Source organism: Pteropus vampyrus, unplaced genomic scaffold, assembly GCF_000151845.1.
Source record: "Pteropus vampyrus isolate Shadow unplaced genomic scaffold, Pvam_2.0 Scaffold112, whole genome shotgun sequence".
Classification (NCBI taxonomy): Eukaryota; Metazoa; Chordata; class Mammalia; order Chiroptera; family Pteropodidae; genus Pteropus; species Pteropus vampyrus.
This window is the reverse complement of record NW_011888893.1, coordinates 2,925,135-2,943,763: the sequence shown is the minus strand read 5'-3', so window position 1 is coordinate 2,943,763 and position 18,629 is coordinate 2,925,135. Positions and strand designations below refer to the sequence as shown.

Below are 18,629 nucleotides of genomic sequence, written 5' to 3'. Positions count from 1 at the left end.
AATAAGTTGGTCAAAGTTCCTGATTAAACTGAGGTGTGCTTGACTAGACATATCTATTTTCTGAGAAGTGACAATCAGTTATGACTTTTGTGATGAACTTAAGGTTCAAATGCACCTGCCAGCGAAGCTCTCTGAATCATGGCACCATGTCTATTTGGATGGAACACAGTACATGGAATAGATGATTTAAAACATGGCAGTGTTTCCCATATGACTCCAGAGGAAGAAAAATAATAATAGCAATCAGAACTTGGCTTTATTGTGGGTGTCCATTCAGAAGACACTGTCTGCTAGGATTTTGTCACAGGGGCTTAAAAACCAGAGATTTAAAGCAAAATAAGAACAACCTAATTTGCCCATTCACTAGAACGTGTCCATACTCTTCCTGCAATTATAAAAGAAACAGAGCAAACAAATTGTAATATCTGGCTCTAATTGCCCAGTGAGGTGCTTACACATACACATAATGCAACCCAGTATGTTGAAGGTAAAGCGGAAGAAAAATCTTTCACAACAGCCAGTTACAACTGATAGTTACAGATACTGAAGAGGTCTAAGATTACATACATGGAGCCATATGATCTTGTAGAATTCGATGAAAAATAAAACCAACCACCCAATATGAAACTACTTGCTCCGGTTCTTAAGGCTCTCTCCGTGGTGCTGATTATGCTGTAACCAACAGGTGCCATGTACTTTCTTTCTTCAACTGCTTCAGGCAGGAACTGTGAGAAAGTTGGCATCGAATGAGGTCGCTTTGCAAACTGGCAAATGACAGGTTCTCTTTGCCCCTTCCTCTCCTTCTCCAATTTATAGGACACTAGAAGAAACATTATATGGACACGAACTAGTAACTACAACAGCCCATTAAAAGCTGACTAGATGCAAAAGGGAGAGAATGCTGGAGGCCATATGGATGTGCAACAGCTTTTCTCAAGAAAAAATGTCCACATTCTAAGGGCTCTTAAACATGTAGAAAACTTGCCCTGTTACCATGGGTTTTTAGAACACCTCTAAACACACACAAAATAAGACAGATATTACCTACAAATTTCAACCATTGCTGAAACTCTAAAAGCATTTTTGTATTACTTTGTTTCGATACTCAGCTATAAAGAAATATTAAAAAGTATTTTTTTGTGGTAATCAGTCTCAAGAATTTTCTGTTGCTTGCCTCCCCCAACTTGTGCTGATATTTTAAGGATGTGCTCAAGAGTGTGAAGCAGGGTGCGTTTGTCCCTTTCCCTTGCCCCTAACAATCCCCCCCATCCCACAGCCACAGAGCCACCCCTCAGATGAGCCACTCCTTTTTGCTTTCATCGATGGTCTCCGTGAAGTTGGGGTCGTTGTTCATGATGGCAGCGTCTGCGCTCTCTGCTGACTCTGCCCCCTTCGCTTCGTTGGTGTGGTAGGTGCCCTTGTGGCGGAACATGTAGCGAATGAGGAAGACCAAGGTGCAGAGAATGGTGAAAATCACCACGGCGATGACCCCTGGTGGAGACAGGAGAACCAGAGGTTAAACGAACCTTACACAGCCCTCAGACGCTCTTTTCCCCACTTCGCCACGGTCCCCTCAAACACCACCCTCTCCCATGTAAAATACAAAACTGCAAAACAACAACTATAAAAACTGATAGAACTGAAAGGAGAATCAGATCAATTCACAGTTATAGTTGGAGATTTCAACATTCTTTTCTCAGTAACTGACAGAACAATTAAACAGAAAATCAGTAATAATTCAGAAGACTTCAGAAACAGTATTAACAAACTTGACTGAAGGAGATACTACTAATCCTACATATCTTTCTGATAATAGGAGGAAATACTACTTGACTCATTTTATGAAGCCGGTATTATCTTGATACTAAAACCAGGACAAAGATATTAAAAAAGAGGGAACTATTGAGTAATATTCCTCTTCAATAAAGTTTTAGCAAATCAAACCCAGCAATATGTAAAAAAGAATATATTATAATGAAATTGTGTTAATTCTAGAAATGCGAGATTGGTTTAACATTAAAAATAAGCTATGTAATTTAACTGCATTAGCTAATAAAGGAGAAAAATCATATGATCATTTCGATAGATGGAGAAAAAGCATATGACAAACTTCAACACCCATCTATCATAAAGCCTCTCAGGGAACGATCAGTAGAAGGAAGCTATCTCAACAAGATAAAGGAGATCTATGAGAAACTACAGCTAATATCCTACTTAATGGTGAAAGATGAAATGCCTTTCTTCTAAGTATGGAACAGTGCAAGAATATCAGCTCTCAGAACATTTATTCATAATTGTACTGAAAGTCCTAGTCAGTGAAATAAAAAAAGGAAAAGAAATAAAAGTGTACAGATTGGGAAGAAGTAAAATTTTTCTTTATTCTCAGATGATGTGGTTGTCTAGGCAGAAAATTCTAAGGGATGTACAAAAAAATTGTCAGAACTAACAGTAAATTTAGCAAGGACACAGGATACAAAGTCGATATACAGAAATCAATTGTATTTTTATACACTAGCAAGAAACACTTGGAAAATAAAAGTAACAGAATAATACCATTTATAATACAACAAATTGAATATGGTTGTTCAAGACTGTGCATTGAAAACCATAAAACCTTTCCAAGAGATATTAAAGAAGACCTAGATAAATGGGTGGCTATACCATGTTTAAGGTCAATATTGTTAAAATGTTCATTTATAGATCTAACGCAATCCCCATGAAAATCACAGCAAACTCTTTTTTTTGTAGAAATTTATAAGCTGATTCTAAATTTTTCCTGGCAATGCAAAGGACCCAGAATAGCTAAAATAATTCTGAAAAACAAATAAATTGGAGAACTTACACAACTTATTTCAAGACTTATTATAAAGATATAACAATAAAGTAAGCACGGTATTGGCTAAGGAAAGATATATAGATCAACAAAACAAAATAGAGTGAAGAAAATAGACATATATGGCCTATTGATTTTTGCCCAAAAGTACCAAGGAGATTAAATTGGGTAAAATATAGTCTTTTCAACATGTGGTCTTAGATAATTAGATATTCATTTGTAAAATAATGACTTTATATCACACTATATACAAACATTAACTCAAAATGATTATAGACTTAATAATAAAAACTAAAGCTATAAAACAGAAAACATAGAAGAAAATCCTTACAATCTTGTGGTAGGCAGATTTTTTAGGCAGTATTTAAAAATTCACAAACTATAAATGATTAACTTTTATCAAAGTTAACATCTCCTGCTTTTCAAAAAATACCTCTAAGAAAATGAAAAGGCAAGTCGCAAAGAGAAAGTATTCATTATATATGTCTGAAAAAAGACTTGTATCCAGAATATGAAAAGAACCTTTACAACTCAATAACAAGAAGTCAAACAATCCAACTAATTACAAGATGGGGAATAATTTAGACAGATACTTCACAAAAGATTTACAAGTGGCAGGATGCACATGAAAAGATGTCCAACATTACTAGTAATCAGAAAACTTCACATTGAAACTATAATGAGATGCCACTACTCACCCACTAGAGTGACTAAAATTAAGAAGACTGACAATACTGAGTGCTGCAGATGGTGGAGCAACTTGACCTCTCAGATATTGATCATGGGAATGTAAAGTGGTTCAACCATTTTGGAAAACTGGACAGCAATTTCTTACAAGGTTAAATATCCACTTTCTATAACACTCAGCAATTGCACTCCTTGGAATTACCAAAGAGAAATTAAAACTTATGTTCACACAACACTTGTACAAGAGTCTTTACAGCAGCTTTATTCAAAATAGCCCAAATCTGGACACAAACCGAACACCTATCGACAGGTGAGTAGATAAAACAAATGATAGTACATTCGTTCAATGGAATACAATTTGGCCATAAAAATAAATGGACTATTGATAACATGCAACGATGTGGGTAGATCTCAAAAACATTATGTTGAGTGAAAGAAAAAAGGCACATACAATGTGATCCATTTATATGAGACTCTAAAAGAGGCATAAGTAACCGAGGTGAGCAGAAGCAGAGAGAGGCTGCCTTGCCTGAGAGTGGGCCAGGGGAAAGCACGGACTGCAGAGGGCGCACGAGAGCCGTCCGTAGACAGAATCGTTATGTATTTCATTGCGGAGGGTAGTTATGGATGTATGAGTGACCACAGTCACTGACTTGTTACACTTAAATAAGGACATATTATACTTCAGTAAAGTTGATCTTGAAAAAGGCAAAAATCAATGAAGATAAGGATTATACTAGAATTTTGGACATGTGATTTAAGCAGCATTCTGAATGTATTCTGATTTTATTGTCATATACGTTTCTTATAGGCATCTACTTTCTTCATGTGGAAAAAAACCTACTGGTTAAGCCACGTCAACTGGCTGAGTCTGAAGTCCCTTGATACGTTTATAGTATTAGCTATACTCAGAGAGGCAGGAAAAATCTCTGTGAAACAAGGCAGAGGCAGGGAGAGAAGAAGGTGATGGGCAACAGGATTATCCATAATGAGCCAAAAAGGAGGGACTGTGCCAGGAGAGTCTAATTATCCTGCAGGAAGAGAAGAGAAGACCGGACTATCTTACATACTCCAGCTTATTAGTTTTCTGAAACCAGACTGACTCCATGCTTCCCATTTTTATAGTAAGCTATCTTGGACCACTTAGGATGTGAGAGGATGTGAATAAAGAGAGATCGGAGGGAATAAAGAGATGCCCTAGCTATTGCCACTGGCTACCTACTTGCATATTTAGATTCTGGCTGGCTCGCCACTACCATTCTTTTTTTTTTTTTTTTTTTTTACAAGTCTGCATTACAAAGCAGCCAGGTTATATTTACCGCAGTTTCTCCATATCCGTATTTTACAATCAGAAGTCATATTTAAGTAGACAACCCTTTTATTCCCTAGACTATGATTTTATTAAAAATGACTACTTTCCACAGGTGAGTAGCCCCATGAAGGCCTGTCCTGTGTGTCACCTACCTCCAATGATTGCCGAGTTTCTGTTGACTCCATTTCTTATAGCTTGGCCTTGTCCTGGATTATATGGAAAATCAGCACTGGCTGTAGAGAAGGAAATGAAAGGTCAAGCAGGAGAGTCAAGGACACCATTAACCCCACATGATCTGACACTTATCTTTTCATATAATTCTTCAACACTTCCTGTTTTCCCAAATGAGATCCCCATTTCAGATGTGCCCACTTTGCTACAGTTTCCCATGAGAATCGCAGCAATGTCCATCCCTGTTCCTGCTGTTTCCCTTTGCACAAAGCTCAGGTAAGGTCTATCCCTCCTTTGGAGGAACATTAGAGAATCTAAAACTACCTGAGCTGCTTGCGACAGTTCCCATGATAGCTTATGTATCACAATACTTTTCCTTAAGTTAGGCTGAAATCTGCCTCCTGTCCTCTCTTATCCCATTCACAGCTGGTGGCACTGGATAAATTTATAGTCGAGCTTTTTACAGCTTATGGCATTAGTTTAAAAAGTAATCATTTAAGTTAATATTTACATGGCTCCAATAAAACATTGTACATGTTAGGCATGTGTAAGGGGGTAATATTTCATAAAAGCTGAGAATATTCATTGCCTAATAAATATTCTATTTCTTTCCCTGTTATAAAAAATAAGTATCAGCTGTATTAACTTTAGATGTTTCTCAAAGATAAAATAAATTTCAAGCACACAAAAAGCAAATAGATCCTGAAGTCTATCTGTAAGTCAGGAGAGTATCATCATCCACAGAAGCTAATTCAGCTCCAAAAATGATTCCATGTTTGCTGGACTTCTGCTTGAGAAGTTGAGGGTTGAGGTAAATCTCTCAAAGGAAGCGGCTTCTGCCACAGCGGGTTGCCTTAGTCTAATCAGAGGTGTGGCTATTGGATGGCAATAACTAAATGTAAACAAAATCACAAGTAGTCATCTGGCAGAGCTAACTGTGTTCACACCGAGGAGGTAGGCTTGTGCTACGATTCAGGGAGAATCTCAGTTTTTCTAAGGCTCACGTGTTCCCAGGGCTATGGACTTCCAAGAATCCACAGAATAAGGATGAAAAGTCGATAGAGCCCTTTCTCCTACTTCTCCCCAGGAAACATGAGAACCAAACAGGGAGACTCCAGATTCTACCAGCACATGTCATTCAATCCTTTCTCTTAGACTTGATATACTTACTTAGGACCGGGAAAATGATCCTTTCCTAGAGGTTTCGTACTCTAAATTAGCTCAGCCATCAGTGCCGTGCACACTCATTGATTTGACTAACCCCACAGACACGAAGAAAGGAACACATGAAAGAGAATGCTGAACCCCTGGACTTTTCACATTCCCCTAAATCTTTAATTGGTGAATGTGGAAGAGACCTTTCAGTGGTATTTGCTTGCTTTAACTGGTCCAGTCCTCAGTCTAGTGAGACGGGTAGGAAAACAGGCAGAGCCGACGTGAAGCAAAGTGCAGTTAGTCACTGTCCTGTGCCCCATCAGGATTTTCTGGGTAGACAGAAGGGACTAATATTCAAAATTCCAAGCATCGGCCCAAGAATGTGGTGCTCTCGCTTTTATAGGCTGATCGTGCAATATTAGATTGATTATAAAATTCCCTGCACAAATAAAACTGGCTTACATAAAAACATATCATATTTTTAGAAATCTCAGCTTTCTTCTTTAAATCTGAGTTTTCTTTTCAGAGAAGTATTATTAGTAGATGTGACAAATTCATTCATTCATTCATTCAATCTTTGTAGAGTGCATACTATATATCAGGCATTTAAGTGCTGGGGATACACCGTGAACAATGAAATAGACAAAAATTGTTAGTAATGAGAGCTTTCCACGCCTCATTGAAGAGTCTGGTTTGTATAGTCAGAACACTGACTTAAAGCAAGATGTGGTCTTGATTATGACCTGATCTACCTATAGTGAACTGTCTGAATTGTTCTGAAGATACGACACTGTAGCTCATGCACTCACTCAGAGCACAGGAAGGCTAGGTTACTAATGCACGCAATTCCCTGACTAAGCCATCCTTTGAAGCCTGAGAGCTGCTTTTCAAGGATGAAAACTAACACCTTTACTGCCCATCTTTGGCAGTTTCCAGGCCTTTTCATGTTGTAATTACCCTTCCCTGCACACTATTTTGTCCATGTCCTTCTAAAAAGTCATCAGGTTTGGGATCAGAACCCAAGTAGGGTTAATTCCCAAGTCAATACTCTTCCCTACCTTGCCTCTGAGGGCCAGGAGGGGACAGACAGGTGGGCTGTGGAGGAAGTCCGGCTCTCACACACTCAGCGTGGGCAAGGCCTATGAGAGGAAGGGTTTTTTTAGGGGACAGGGAAGGAAAATTTGTCTTGTTTTGGACATATTGAGTTTGAGGTACCTATAGGATACTAGGTGGGGAGACCTACTACACATTTGGCTGTCTTGAGAGGGGTCATAGTTCTCATCTCCTTCACACACACACACAAATCTCCTGCCCTCCTTTAAATAATATGAACCTTTAAAATATATTTGGTAACAAAAAAAATCACAATGGTAATTTTGTTATTAACCTACTGTGTAATATTCACAATATTATGAAACTGTTTACTTTTCTATTTCGGGTAAAGTGGATGTAGCAAATAGCATAGTTTCTCTGTAGCCTACTGTATGGTTTTGCGTCCTTGGCCACAAAACTGCAGAAAAACAGATATCGATATGCTTCTCCCTGGTTCCCTGGAAGTTACTGACAAAAACAGTAGTGGAAGGTGTGGATGTGACCTAAGGTGATCCAAGGAGAATGACAAGAGCTTGAAGAGACCATGAAAAAATATCCCAGGATTGCCTTTGGTACAAAATCCAAATCCTTAGGCAGGGATCAGAAGGCTCCCTTGAGCTGACTTTCTCTCCTGCCTTTCCACTCACGGAGCCACTTTTCCAACTCAACATTTTAGGCTCACAGGTTCCTGACGCTTCAGGTCGACGTGGCTTGGCTCATCTACATGACATCTGGTGTGAGTTTCCTCTCTTTGTCCATCAAGTCTTACTTTTCCCTGAAACTACCCTCAGCCACCTCAGATTATGTGTCTGTCCCTCTTTTCAATGGCTATAATCTTAATTCTTGTCACTCCTTATGTGGTAGTCATCCTCTTAGAGGCAGGGGCCATTCTTAATTACATTTGTAGTACCAATGACAAATAGTGCAGACAAGTAGCTAACTGGATGACTGTAATTAAAATCAGTCCATTAAGAGGTGTGTAGATGTTTGTGTCTCCTCTGCTAATAACGAAGTCTCCCATGCAGGTATTCTGAAAGTCGGCTGCCTAAATTCAACTCAATCCTTAAAGCAAGGCAGGATTCTTACTCTTCCCAACAAAGGAAATGAACATATCGACTACAGAAAGGCTATGGACGATTCCTGTGTCCACTAGTCTTTGGTTATTATCCAAGAACAATCAGCAGAAAACCCTCAGGTATGACAGAAGCCCTTATGAAATTCAAGGGCAGGTCCTGTTTTTCGCATGAACATCCCTATTTTCATGGCTTTATTTATACTTTAAGCCTGGCTGTCCTAATACATGTGAGTGCTTACTCCCTTGAAGCAAATACATTTTACCCTGGCCAGCAGAATGATTACTATTTCAATAGATATGTTTCAAATGATTTCACTGTAACTGTCCTTTCCCCTGGGTAGCAAGAGCCTCTTGGAAATGCATGCAGAGAAACATGGATACCAAGCGACACATCTGAGACCAGAGTACAACCTCACCCACGACACAGACTCCACTCTGCTGCTATGGTCCATGCCCGCCTCCAAGTCTGCTAGGCAAGCCGAGCAATTCTAGGGGAGCACCAGGGAACCTATATTTTGGGAAAGGCCGTGGGGACCAAAACAGACTTTAGATATTGACAGTCTCAAGACCAGACGTGCATCAAACAGGCAAAGACTATACACTCCACGCACTTTTCTTCTGGGTCCTCAGATGATGCTACGTGGTGATGACCACCAAAGCGTGGCACTAGTCCAGCTCTGATCTCCTGTCTCCTAGAAGCGTGGGTATTTCTGCGTCTCTCCCTTGCAGACATCCTTCTTGTCTGTCTGGTTGTCCCTGTTACAGTGACAGACTGTGTGTTTCCTTTGCGCCACCCAGAGATCCGCTCCCCTCCCCTCCCCCACCCGGCGCGGCTCGGGCAGAACGCGCTGCGGCAGGCATGCTGGTGGCAGAGTCTGCTCCCAGGTGCACGCTCACGAAGGGCCCGGCCGAGGCTTCCACGCCCATCTGCACCGTCGCCCTTCTCGCCCAGAGAAGGCTAATGGGTCATACGCCCCCAACACGTTCAGATACAAGTTGTGTTCACACTCGAACATGCAGACATTCTTCCGGTCCCTGTCTCTGTCTTCCACGTGAGAAGCATCTTCTTCCATCTTCAGGTTGAAAAAAAAAAGGAAGTAACAACACACAAACTTTGTGAGGACAGGCCTAGGGGAAGTCGCTCCATCCTCATGTGAGCCTTGTGGGGTGGGCACAGTCATCCCCTCGGGAAACCAAGAACTCGTCTGAGGTGTGTGACCAGTCAGTGGTGGAGCCGGGGTTTGAACCAGGAAACTGGCTCCAGAAACCACTTGTGAAACACTAAGCTGAGCTGTCTGTGATGAGAAGGGACTGGTCTACACTGGATCAATATCAAACTGTCAACAACATTGCATGGTCTTAAGACAACATCTGAGCCCAGTCGTTTCTCTGTGGTCAGTGGGCTGTCTGCAGACGCCAGCGATTTACCTAAAGGCTTCTGGCTGCACTTGTTGGGCTTCAAAAGCTCAGCATGAAGAGATGTTTTATCTGACGAAGGATAACTCCGCGAGGCTACAGTATCAGCGGAACCACAAGGTAAACTAAGATCTGAAGCAACACTGCAGAAGGACGAAAACCCAACAGGCCCGGTCCCACATACGAACCCTCCTGGGCCCAGCCAGCATGGGGGTCAGGGGCGTGGTTATCACCATTACAGAAACACATGCGAGAACAGTGCTCATTGTGCTTTAAAACGTTACTGTCAGGGTGTAATTTTTGATTGCATTTAGAGAATATGTAAAATTAATAGACCTTTCAAGGCAGGTGCTTACGTACAAAAAACTGGGTTAAAAGACAGTTGTAAGAACAGAATATTAAAAGAGATTTGAATTCTTTAACCTCACATTTCTTGCCTGTCCTGCTGAGCAGGTAGGGAGAAGATAGAATAATAAAGCATTTTTTTTAATACAGAAGATAAATGAAGTACTTGTTATTATTTATTATGTTTCAAATATGTAAAACTGTAGACTTGAGGCTCAGAAACCAATTACGAATAAAACGCACATTTAAATGCATATAAAAATAAATTGAGATGATCTAACATAAACCCCCCCCAGAATAAAAGGCACTAAAAGCTTTAGGTTGTCATATATCAGGGACAAAAAAATTAGATAGTAGCTGACATCTCCTAGAGAAAATATCGCCATGGAAACTACTTGAGCTTCAGCATCTAAAGTGATAATTTGAAACATTCCAACAAAATCGCTGTTATTAATTATAATTTAATCCAAATCGCAACATTATTTTTTGCAGTGGGGTCTCGGCTAAGTGATGTATGTCTGCCTTTATTCACCCCAGCTTCTTTGTTTCATTTCACTGTATTTTCTCCCTTCAAATCTGAGTTCTATGACAGAAAATTATTTTTTCAGATAATTTCTTTTAGCCATTCGCCATTGACTGATATTTTAGAAACAGATATGAAAACAAATGGCTGTCGACAAAGAAGCTGTAGACATGAGGGGGCGCTGTTTTGTTTTCGGGGGAGCTGCTGCTGGTCACACTTTCCGGAGGGAGAGGTTCTGGAGGCCGTCGGGTCTTCATCCAGGGACCGAGCCTGCGTGGACCTCTGTGAGCCTCAATCTCACGTTTGTGCGGAAAACTTTCACCTCAGTTTCTACAGAGGGAGAGTCAGCTGGAAATTCTGACTTCAAATGAGAAAGAGATTATGAATCTTTGGCTTCTGACTTGGGAAGTGAAACAAGCCTTACATTTCTAGCTTCTTAACAGGGAGGGCAAGTGGCAATCCAGCGATCAAAGATATTACTTAGGTGAAAAGACACAGAATGAAGGAACTTGTCATCATTTGCTATATGTCTTGATTGTTTAAATAATGCCAACTCTTATTCAAAAGGACTGAATGAGCAAATGATTTTATTAGATTCCCTCCTCCCATGGCTTTTTAAAAAGCCAACTTCTAAGCTGTCTCAATTGCCTTTCAGGAAAAAGATTTACTGATACTCCCGGATGAGGCTGGCACTAGTCCTGTCTGAGTAGGTATAAATAGACATTTTAACAGGAAATAGCTCATTACTGATAGAAGCTCAGACTTTGTATTCCATAAAGTAAACACTAAGGTAAGTCATGTGGTACCCTTTTCCACGTTAGACAGAGATGTCATATTTCTCAGGGAAGCAAACTGTTATCTTCTTTCATGTTAGTGATAATTGTTTGAGTCAGTTATCGGAGCTATTGTTAGGTAATGTCATGGGCACTCGTGGGCCACAGACCGTTAGCTGGCTTTCCGTCCTGCAGCCTCCCTGTTACACAGGGGTCTCGGCTAATACCGTCGGTGGTTTCCTTGTCGGCAGAGCAGTGTTAGCAAGCACTGGCTGTCTGCCTGATCGTGGAAACAGCCTGTTTCTGAGGACAGGGTGGTTGAGAAAACAATGAAAGTAAGAAGACAGAAGCAACTAAACACAGTGAATAAGCCCAAAATGCCTTTTTAAGACATTCCCTGACATATTTCAGCTCTTCTCCGAGACAGTGGGCCGGAACCAGCAGCGTTCATTAGGTGACCGTCTGGAGGAGGCCTTGGAGCTATTGCCTTCAGACTTCTGCAGAGGACACCTTCAGCAGGCACGTGCAAGTATCAGCAAAGGCTTTGGACTTCCAGAATTTATGACTTGGGAGCTCAGTGAAAATAACCTTTTTATCACCCAAAACGTAGTCAAAAGGTGAGTTTCATCATTTGTGAGAATAGTGAGGCACATTTCATCATTTGAGGAAGCAGACGAGGATGAAGGGGCTTCTTTTATTCCGCTCTGTGAATGTTTAGTAAATTCAAAGGCCATCATTTGCCTCTCTCGGCAACAGCTGAATATTACTGATTTGCTTTTGTCATCATCGTATATCTTTCAAGGTAGTACAGTGAATAATAAAATGAATTTGGAAAAACACTTAATCTTCTGCTATAACCTCTAGATCTCAGTCTGCAGAGAACATCTTCAGTTTCAGATGATGGATATGCTCCTGCTGCTGCGGATTCGCTGTCCATACTCACACGATCTCGGCTTTGATGGACGTCTGTGTTGTAACTGCTGTTTCATCAAAATGTAAAACTGACCCTTTTTATTCCTAAATGCTTGGAAAGCAGTACACAGATGAGGAGGGTTTCTGAGAACACAGTGGACTCACTCAGGTCATGGCCGCTGACCGGCTGCCGCTCCGCCGTGTGGTCTGTCGAAGGGGCCAGCGTGGGATGAGCAAACCTAAAGTGCTTTTAAATTTTAATTCCGCATGAACTTCAAGTCTCTTATCAATGCCCAGTTGGGCTCTTGCTTTTGAAATACTCTTTTCGTCTGTAGAAGCACAAGTAAAAATTTATAATTACAATCCTAAGACACTGTCTGGTCTTCCTAGAAGGCTGACCGCAGAAAACTGAAGCTACAAACCCCACGCTAGATAGTTCCATTGTCTTTCGAACTGCTCTCTTCCCGAATTAACCTCAGATTTCAAAAGACAACATCATTGCTTGTGGCAGGTGGAATGGCGACTGGTCATCAAAGAGGATCTTGTGAAACAGATTCTCCCTCTTTCAAAGCTTCCCAATGTTTCCCCACAAACAGACTCGTCCCGGGGGCTGGCCCACATCGCCATCGAGATGCTGCGATAAAGTTCCAGCACGAGCCACATGGCCCTGCACGGCTCTTCTCATTCACGTTGACCGAGTGTGAACAAATACTTCATTGGCTCTCGATGTCCTGGATGCAGTTTATTTCATATATATATATATGTACACACATATATACATAAATAAAAAATGTATATATGCATATAAAAAGAAAGTGGATAAAAAGGGAAGGTGCATTTAGCAGCAGGTGTGTATGCAGTCCCTACATTTCAGACTTCTGCCTAAGGGACCAGAGGCGGCCAGCGTGGAGCTGGCCACCTCGGCAGCCACTCAGGTGTTTACTGAGGGCACGAAGGCATTTATTTCCTCTGAGTCACCTTTTCCTTATCTGTAAAATGTGGCTAATATGTCATATCGCATAGCGCCAGTGTCAGGATAAAAGGACACCAAGCACTGACAGCGTTTCAGCAACTAAAGTCATCTGCAATTTTAAACTATTGCTATTTCTGTCTTCACCCTTTCTGTTTTTTTAAACGTTAAAATCCCCAAGCAAATTCTTGAAAACCACTCTTAGCCTTTTCTAAGAGGGAAATTTAAAGCAGTTCATCTCATTTTCTATGTTTAAAATAACTGCACCCTACGTTCTCATGGATTTTTATGTACATTTACATTTTAACATAAAGTTGATTTCTCCCACTCCCGCCCCGTAAACCTTCCAGGGTTATTTTTAGGCAGAAACTCAACAGCAGAATCAATAATCTACCTGGTCTTTCAACATTTCTGAACAGTCTGTGTAGAGCATGGGGAGTCAACCAAAGATCTAATGAGTGAGACAACTGGTCACCTGTTTGCTACTGGTGTTTACACAGTGACTTTCCTCGGAAGAGCAGATGGCCTTGGGTCAGAACATCTGGATTATGTTTCTTCAACCTTAGAAGTCACAGGCAAGGACACGAGGCCCAGATTTGCCAGCAAAGGTGGAACCAGCATTTATTTCTGGGTGGTGACTGGCAGGGCTTCCCTTGGGAGAACTCGCACCCGGGGATTCCAGCAATAGTCCTGATAAGTCAGCTAAGAGAGTGAAGCCAGCTTAGTCTGGAGGGTGCCATGATCTCCTGAGTGGCCCAAAGTGACACACAAGAATATTAAACAAAGCAGTGCAGTAGGAAGAGTTAGCACGGGGTCTCGATGGAGACAGGAACAGATGCATCTGTAAATAACACTAAGTTCCAATCTCCTTCATTTTCGTGAGCTTCTCATAACATTTCTGCTGCCCAAGAATGAGGCAAAAATGAATCCTGTGACTTGCTGGAATCACTGGTTCTGCCAACAACAGAGAAGTCACCATAGCAACACAGACGCCTGTGTTACCCTGCACTGCCCAGCCCCACGTGACAGAGACAACAGCTGAGAGGACCCGCGTGGTGCTGACCGAGGGAGAGGGGCCTCTAAGGACCAGGCCCAGCAGAGTGGGCGGCGCGTAGCGGGGGGACTGGGAGAGGACTCTACCCTCATGGGGGCTCAGAGTCTACTGAAAGGGACGGAGGGCAAGAGGCAGAAAGGGAGGTAGGGAAGTTGGGACTGAAAGAGAAGCCCGCCCAGGAGGAACAAGGGCCACAGAAGTTGTCCCAAAGCTGAATGTTTTGTGACCCTTTTGATTTTTTTCACAGTAGAGTTTCTGAGAGATAAATAATTCGGGTTGGGAAAGAACAGGACCTTTGAGCGAAGGCAGCCCCTGGCCACGGCCAGGCACATGGAGCAACCGGAAAGCGGCACAAGGGACGAGAGGATGGTGTGCGGGCCGGGCGGTGCCGACAGGGGCCGCGACCCCACCGCCCTTCACCGTAGCCCCGTGAGTGAGGTCTGCTCTTCCATCGTCTCTTTGCCATGGCCCCCACTGCTCCGCACAACACAGGCCTGCCATCTGTTCCTTCGTGATGTGGGAAGGCTGTGACAACTTAAGGCAGTCTCCAAACATTTTCAGGCCCTGTAGATAGAAGTCTAGCTAAAAATACTCCTGCCAAGACACTGCATCTGCAACGTGCGGTCCTGGAGGTGGGTCAGCGTGAGAGCTCTGGGAGCTGAGCTTAGACGCGTCAACTTCCTTCACATTCCTCGGAGGGAGGATGAGACATGCACACCCCCGACAATGAAAGTGAGAGAATTAAACATTCAAATTACAAAGCTAAAGGACAGCGGATATAAATTTAAAGAAGTCAAGTAAAAGCAAGTGGAAAAAGAAAACAGAAAGATGGTAGAACTAATAAATAAATCCAGAGCTGGTTCTTTGAAAAAAATCTAATCGAGAAGAAAACCTACGATATAAAAATTGTGACAAAGGAAATTTCTAGAGAAAGGAAATTAAATTATAACATTTATTTTGTTCAACTTTATGGTAATGAATTTGAAGACCTAGATTAAAGGCATGAATTTCTAGAAAAATATAAACCTAAATTACCACAGCCGAGACTCCAATTAAACCAATTACCTTGAAAGGAATCGAGAGAACTGTTGAAGACCTATGCCTGCAAAAGAACAAAAAACCCACATGGCGGGTCCCAGTGGTTCTGAGGTGAAAGCCACCGAACTTACAGGGTACAAGTAAAGCTCCAGGGCTGTTTATGTCCCTGACACTCACAGAGTGATCAGTGAACTGGCAGCATCAGCATCACTTGGGAGCCTGTTAGAAATAAAGACGCCCCAATCTTGCCTCATCTCTGCCCTACTGAATCTGTGTTTGTTCATCTCCCCAGGTGATTCTATGTGCATGGGCATTTGGGGGACACTTAGCTGAGTTATTCCTCTGGTCAGAGAGCCTGGGAGAGGTCCAGCATGGTACGACTGGGGACCATAAGACTGAAATCAAGGTTTCAGTGGGGCTCTGGGAAAAATGTGCTCCTGCGTTCCTTCCTGTCGTCGGCAGAATTTGGCCTTTCGTAGGACTGCAGTCTCTGCTCCCTCTCTGGTCAGTCCTAGAGGCCTCTCACATTCCTTGCTGTGTGGCCTCTTCTACTTCCTTTTTATGAAGCTGGCATAAGTTTAAAACCAAATCCACCCTTCTCACGAATGTAAAAGGATGCTATATACACCCATCTCCCCAAGAATTACTAATGTATTAAAAAAAAAAAAAACAAGTTAAATGAAGTTTGAGTAAAATGACTTTATACCTTGAGATAATGCCTCACCAGGACTACCGCTATAATTTATCTATCACAGAGGAAAAGCACATGGCCATCTCCACAGATGTTGAAGCAGCATTAGACACTATTCGCATCCAACCGTGATAACAGTTATCAAAACAGGAACACTTAAGGCATCATACACACATAAGATGTATGTCCACATGAGAGGATGTATGTAGGCAGAGCCAGAGGACAGCCGCTCTGAGACCCCTGGCCCCAGTGTGCACACATCTCCCAATTCCAAGCTGTCAGGCACGTACTTGGGTACCACTGTGGAGGATTTCACTTATGAAATTAGGTACCAAATGAGCTGATCTTAAGATAGAGAGGTTTTTTGTTTGTTTGTTTGTTTTTAAATAGTTTTTGGGTTTTGTGCTTTGCCCAAAAAAGAGGGACTTAGAAGTTAATTTATCAGGAAGTGTTTTAAAGTTATCTTCACATTACTTTTGTATAATGCGAAGGGAAGATCTGATAAGTGGAAAGACATTCTCTTGGAATACTGGACAACAGTATTTATATCGATGGCAATTTTCCTGTAATTAACTTATACATAAAATTCAATCTCAGTAAAAACTCTAGACAGTCCCAATAAAATGACTGGAATTCTAAAATCACGTGGGAAAAGTAAATGTCGCAAGGACAGGACAATTCTGATGGAAGAGAGTAAGAGGGACATCAGCTTTATGAGCTGCTGAATGCGATGACGAAGCGTGAGCATCACCGCGGCTCGCTACTGCCTCGTGGAGAAGCAGACTGGCTTGGAAGGCGAGGGAGTCCCAAGCAGACTGGGCAGGAAGGGACAGTTCTGAACACGGGCAAGGGAGGGAAAAAGGTGACACCTTGACAACGGTGCTGGAACAACCAGTTGGCCAGCTGGAAAAAGGAAGTTAGATCCCTACCTTACTCCTTCCACCCAATTAAATCTTAAGTAAGGTAAATATGTAAATATTACAAACAAAACAAAATCATGAGAAACAAATGTGGGACATTAAAAAAAAAAAAATTGCTAAATGGAGAAGGCATGACACAGAACTAGAAAGCCGTAAAACATTTTATATTTCACTATGTAAAATTTAAAAAATTTTATACGGAAAAACCCAATTAATTAAATAAAAAAAACCAGATCAAACAAGGAAAACATTCAACTGTAGTAAAATACTAATCTTCTTAACATATAAAGAATTCTTATAAGTCAAGTAGTAAATGACCAACAAACAAATAGGAAAAGAGATAAATATATAAAGAAGTGTTGGTTAAAGAATACACACAGGCAGTTCATGGAAAAATAAATGCAAGTGACTTATAAACATATATGAAGATAATTAATCTCGCTCATAATTAGAGAAATCTAAATTAAAACAATAAAATTTCACTTTTTCAAATAAAATATAGCAAATTTAAAAGAATATTATGATATATTATGTTGGTGAGGGTATGGGGAAAAAGACACTCAGACCTTATTGGGTTAGAGGTGCTATGTCATTGGAGGGTGACATGTAATAGCTATGGAAATTAAGAACACATCCTTGACTCAACAAAACCATGTGTACAAAGCTATTCATTACGGAAACAAAAGAAGGGAACAGCTTCATGACTGTAAGATCAAAAATCTGTAACTCTAACATTATATGTGACTTAAGCTTCATGAATGTGCTTGGTGCTTTTGCAGAAAAGCAGAATTTGGATCATCTGCAGTAAAAGTGCATATTAGACAAGGGGGACAGTAATTGTTCTTTGCATTTTGAATAAATGTGCACTGTGTCGGTCACTGAGGAGGACATAGGAGATAGAATAAAAAGATCAGGTATCAGAGATTAAACCCATTAATTATGCAATCTTAGCATAAGGATAAAAAAGAGATCTGCTCAGAAATAATTAAGACATAATTATAAGAGCTGGAAAGATTATTTTAAGTGCTTGCAGGTGGTGAAAAAAACCAACTACCAGCTTGTAATTATGAAGGAAACTGAATAAATATATGCAGTTTTTAAACGTTCATCATATTCATAACTCTTGTACACATGAAGATATAAAAATATTTTATCTTCAGATGGTGGAAAGGAAATTTGAAATACAGACAAGAAGTCATGTCATTACAAGTCACGGCGATAGAGGTAGGTGGTGTCTTTAGCAATCGAACTAGCTGCTCCCAGCGTCACATACTGTGGCGAATGAAGCTTTAGTTCTCAGGTTGCAGTAGCTGGGCAGACTGTACATTCTGGATCTACCCTGAGGGATCCCAAGTCCCATAATCACCTAGCTCCCAATTTACTTGGGAGAAGGCCCTACTCCCAAAAGCGCTGGTTTTTTGGTAGCTCTGTGAATCTGAGTGAATGCACTGGACACGTTTGGTTTGGGTCCTCCTGGATTCCTTGGAGCTGCGCAGGAGGAGACAGGCCGTGTTAACTGCTTTCTACTCCCTTCAGTGCTTTTGGATTTTCCATGTCCCGCCCACTTCCCTCTCAGGGGCTGTGAGAATTCCTGGCCAAGAGCCTGTGGGCATCAGATGCAGGTTAGCTTCAAGGTGGGAGCCAGGTGACTCAAGGTTACAG

General features: G+C 41.4%; 1 protein-coding gene across 1 annotated transcript in view; it reads right to left on the bottom strand.

The window, feature by feature from the left end:
* Positions 1-234: 234 nt before the first annotated feature.
* CNTNAP2 (contactin associated protein like 2) overlaps positions 235-18,629 on the bottom strand; it is a 1,200,002-nt gene continuing 1,181,607 nt past the window's right edge. Inside the window, exons 23-24 of the mRNA XM_011365532.2 lie at positions 4,985-5,065; positions 235-1,491 (exon numbers count right to left, since the gene is read on the bottom strand). Coding sequence (XP_011363834.1) covers positions 1,292-1,491; positions 4,985-5,065 — 281 coding nt within the window. The 3' untranslated portion in view covers positions 235-1,291. The remainder of the gene's footprint in view (positions 1,492-4,984; positions 5,066-18,629) is intronic.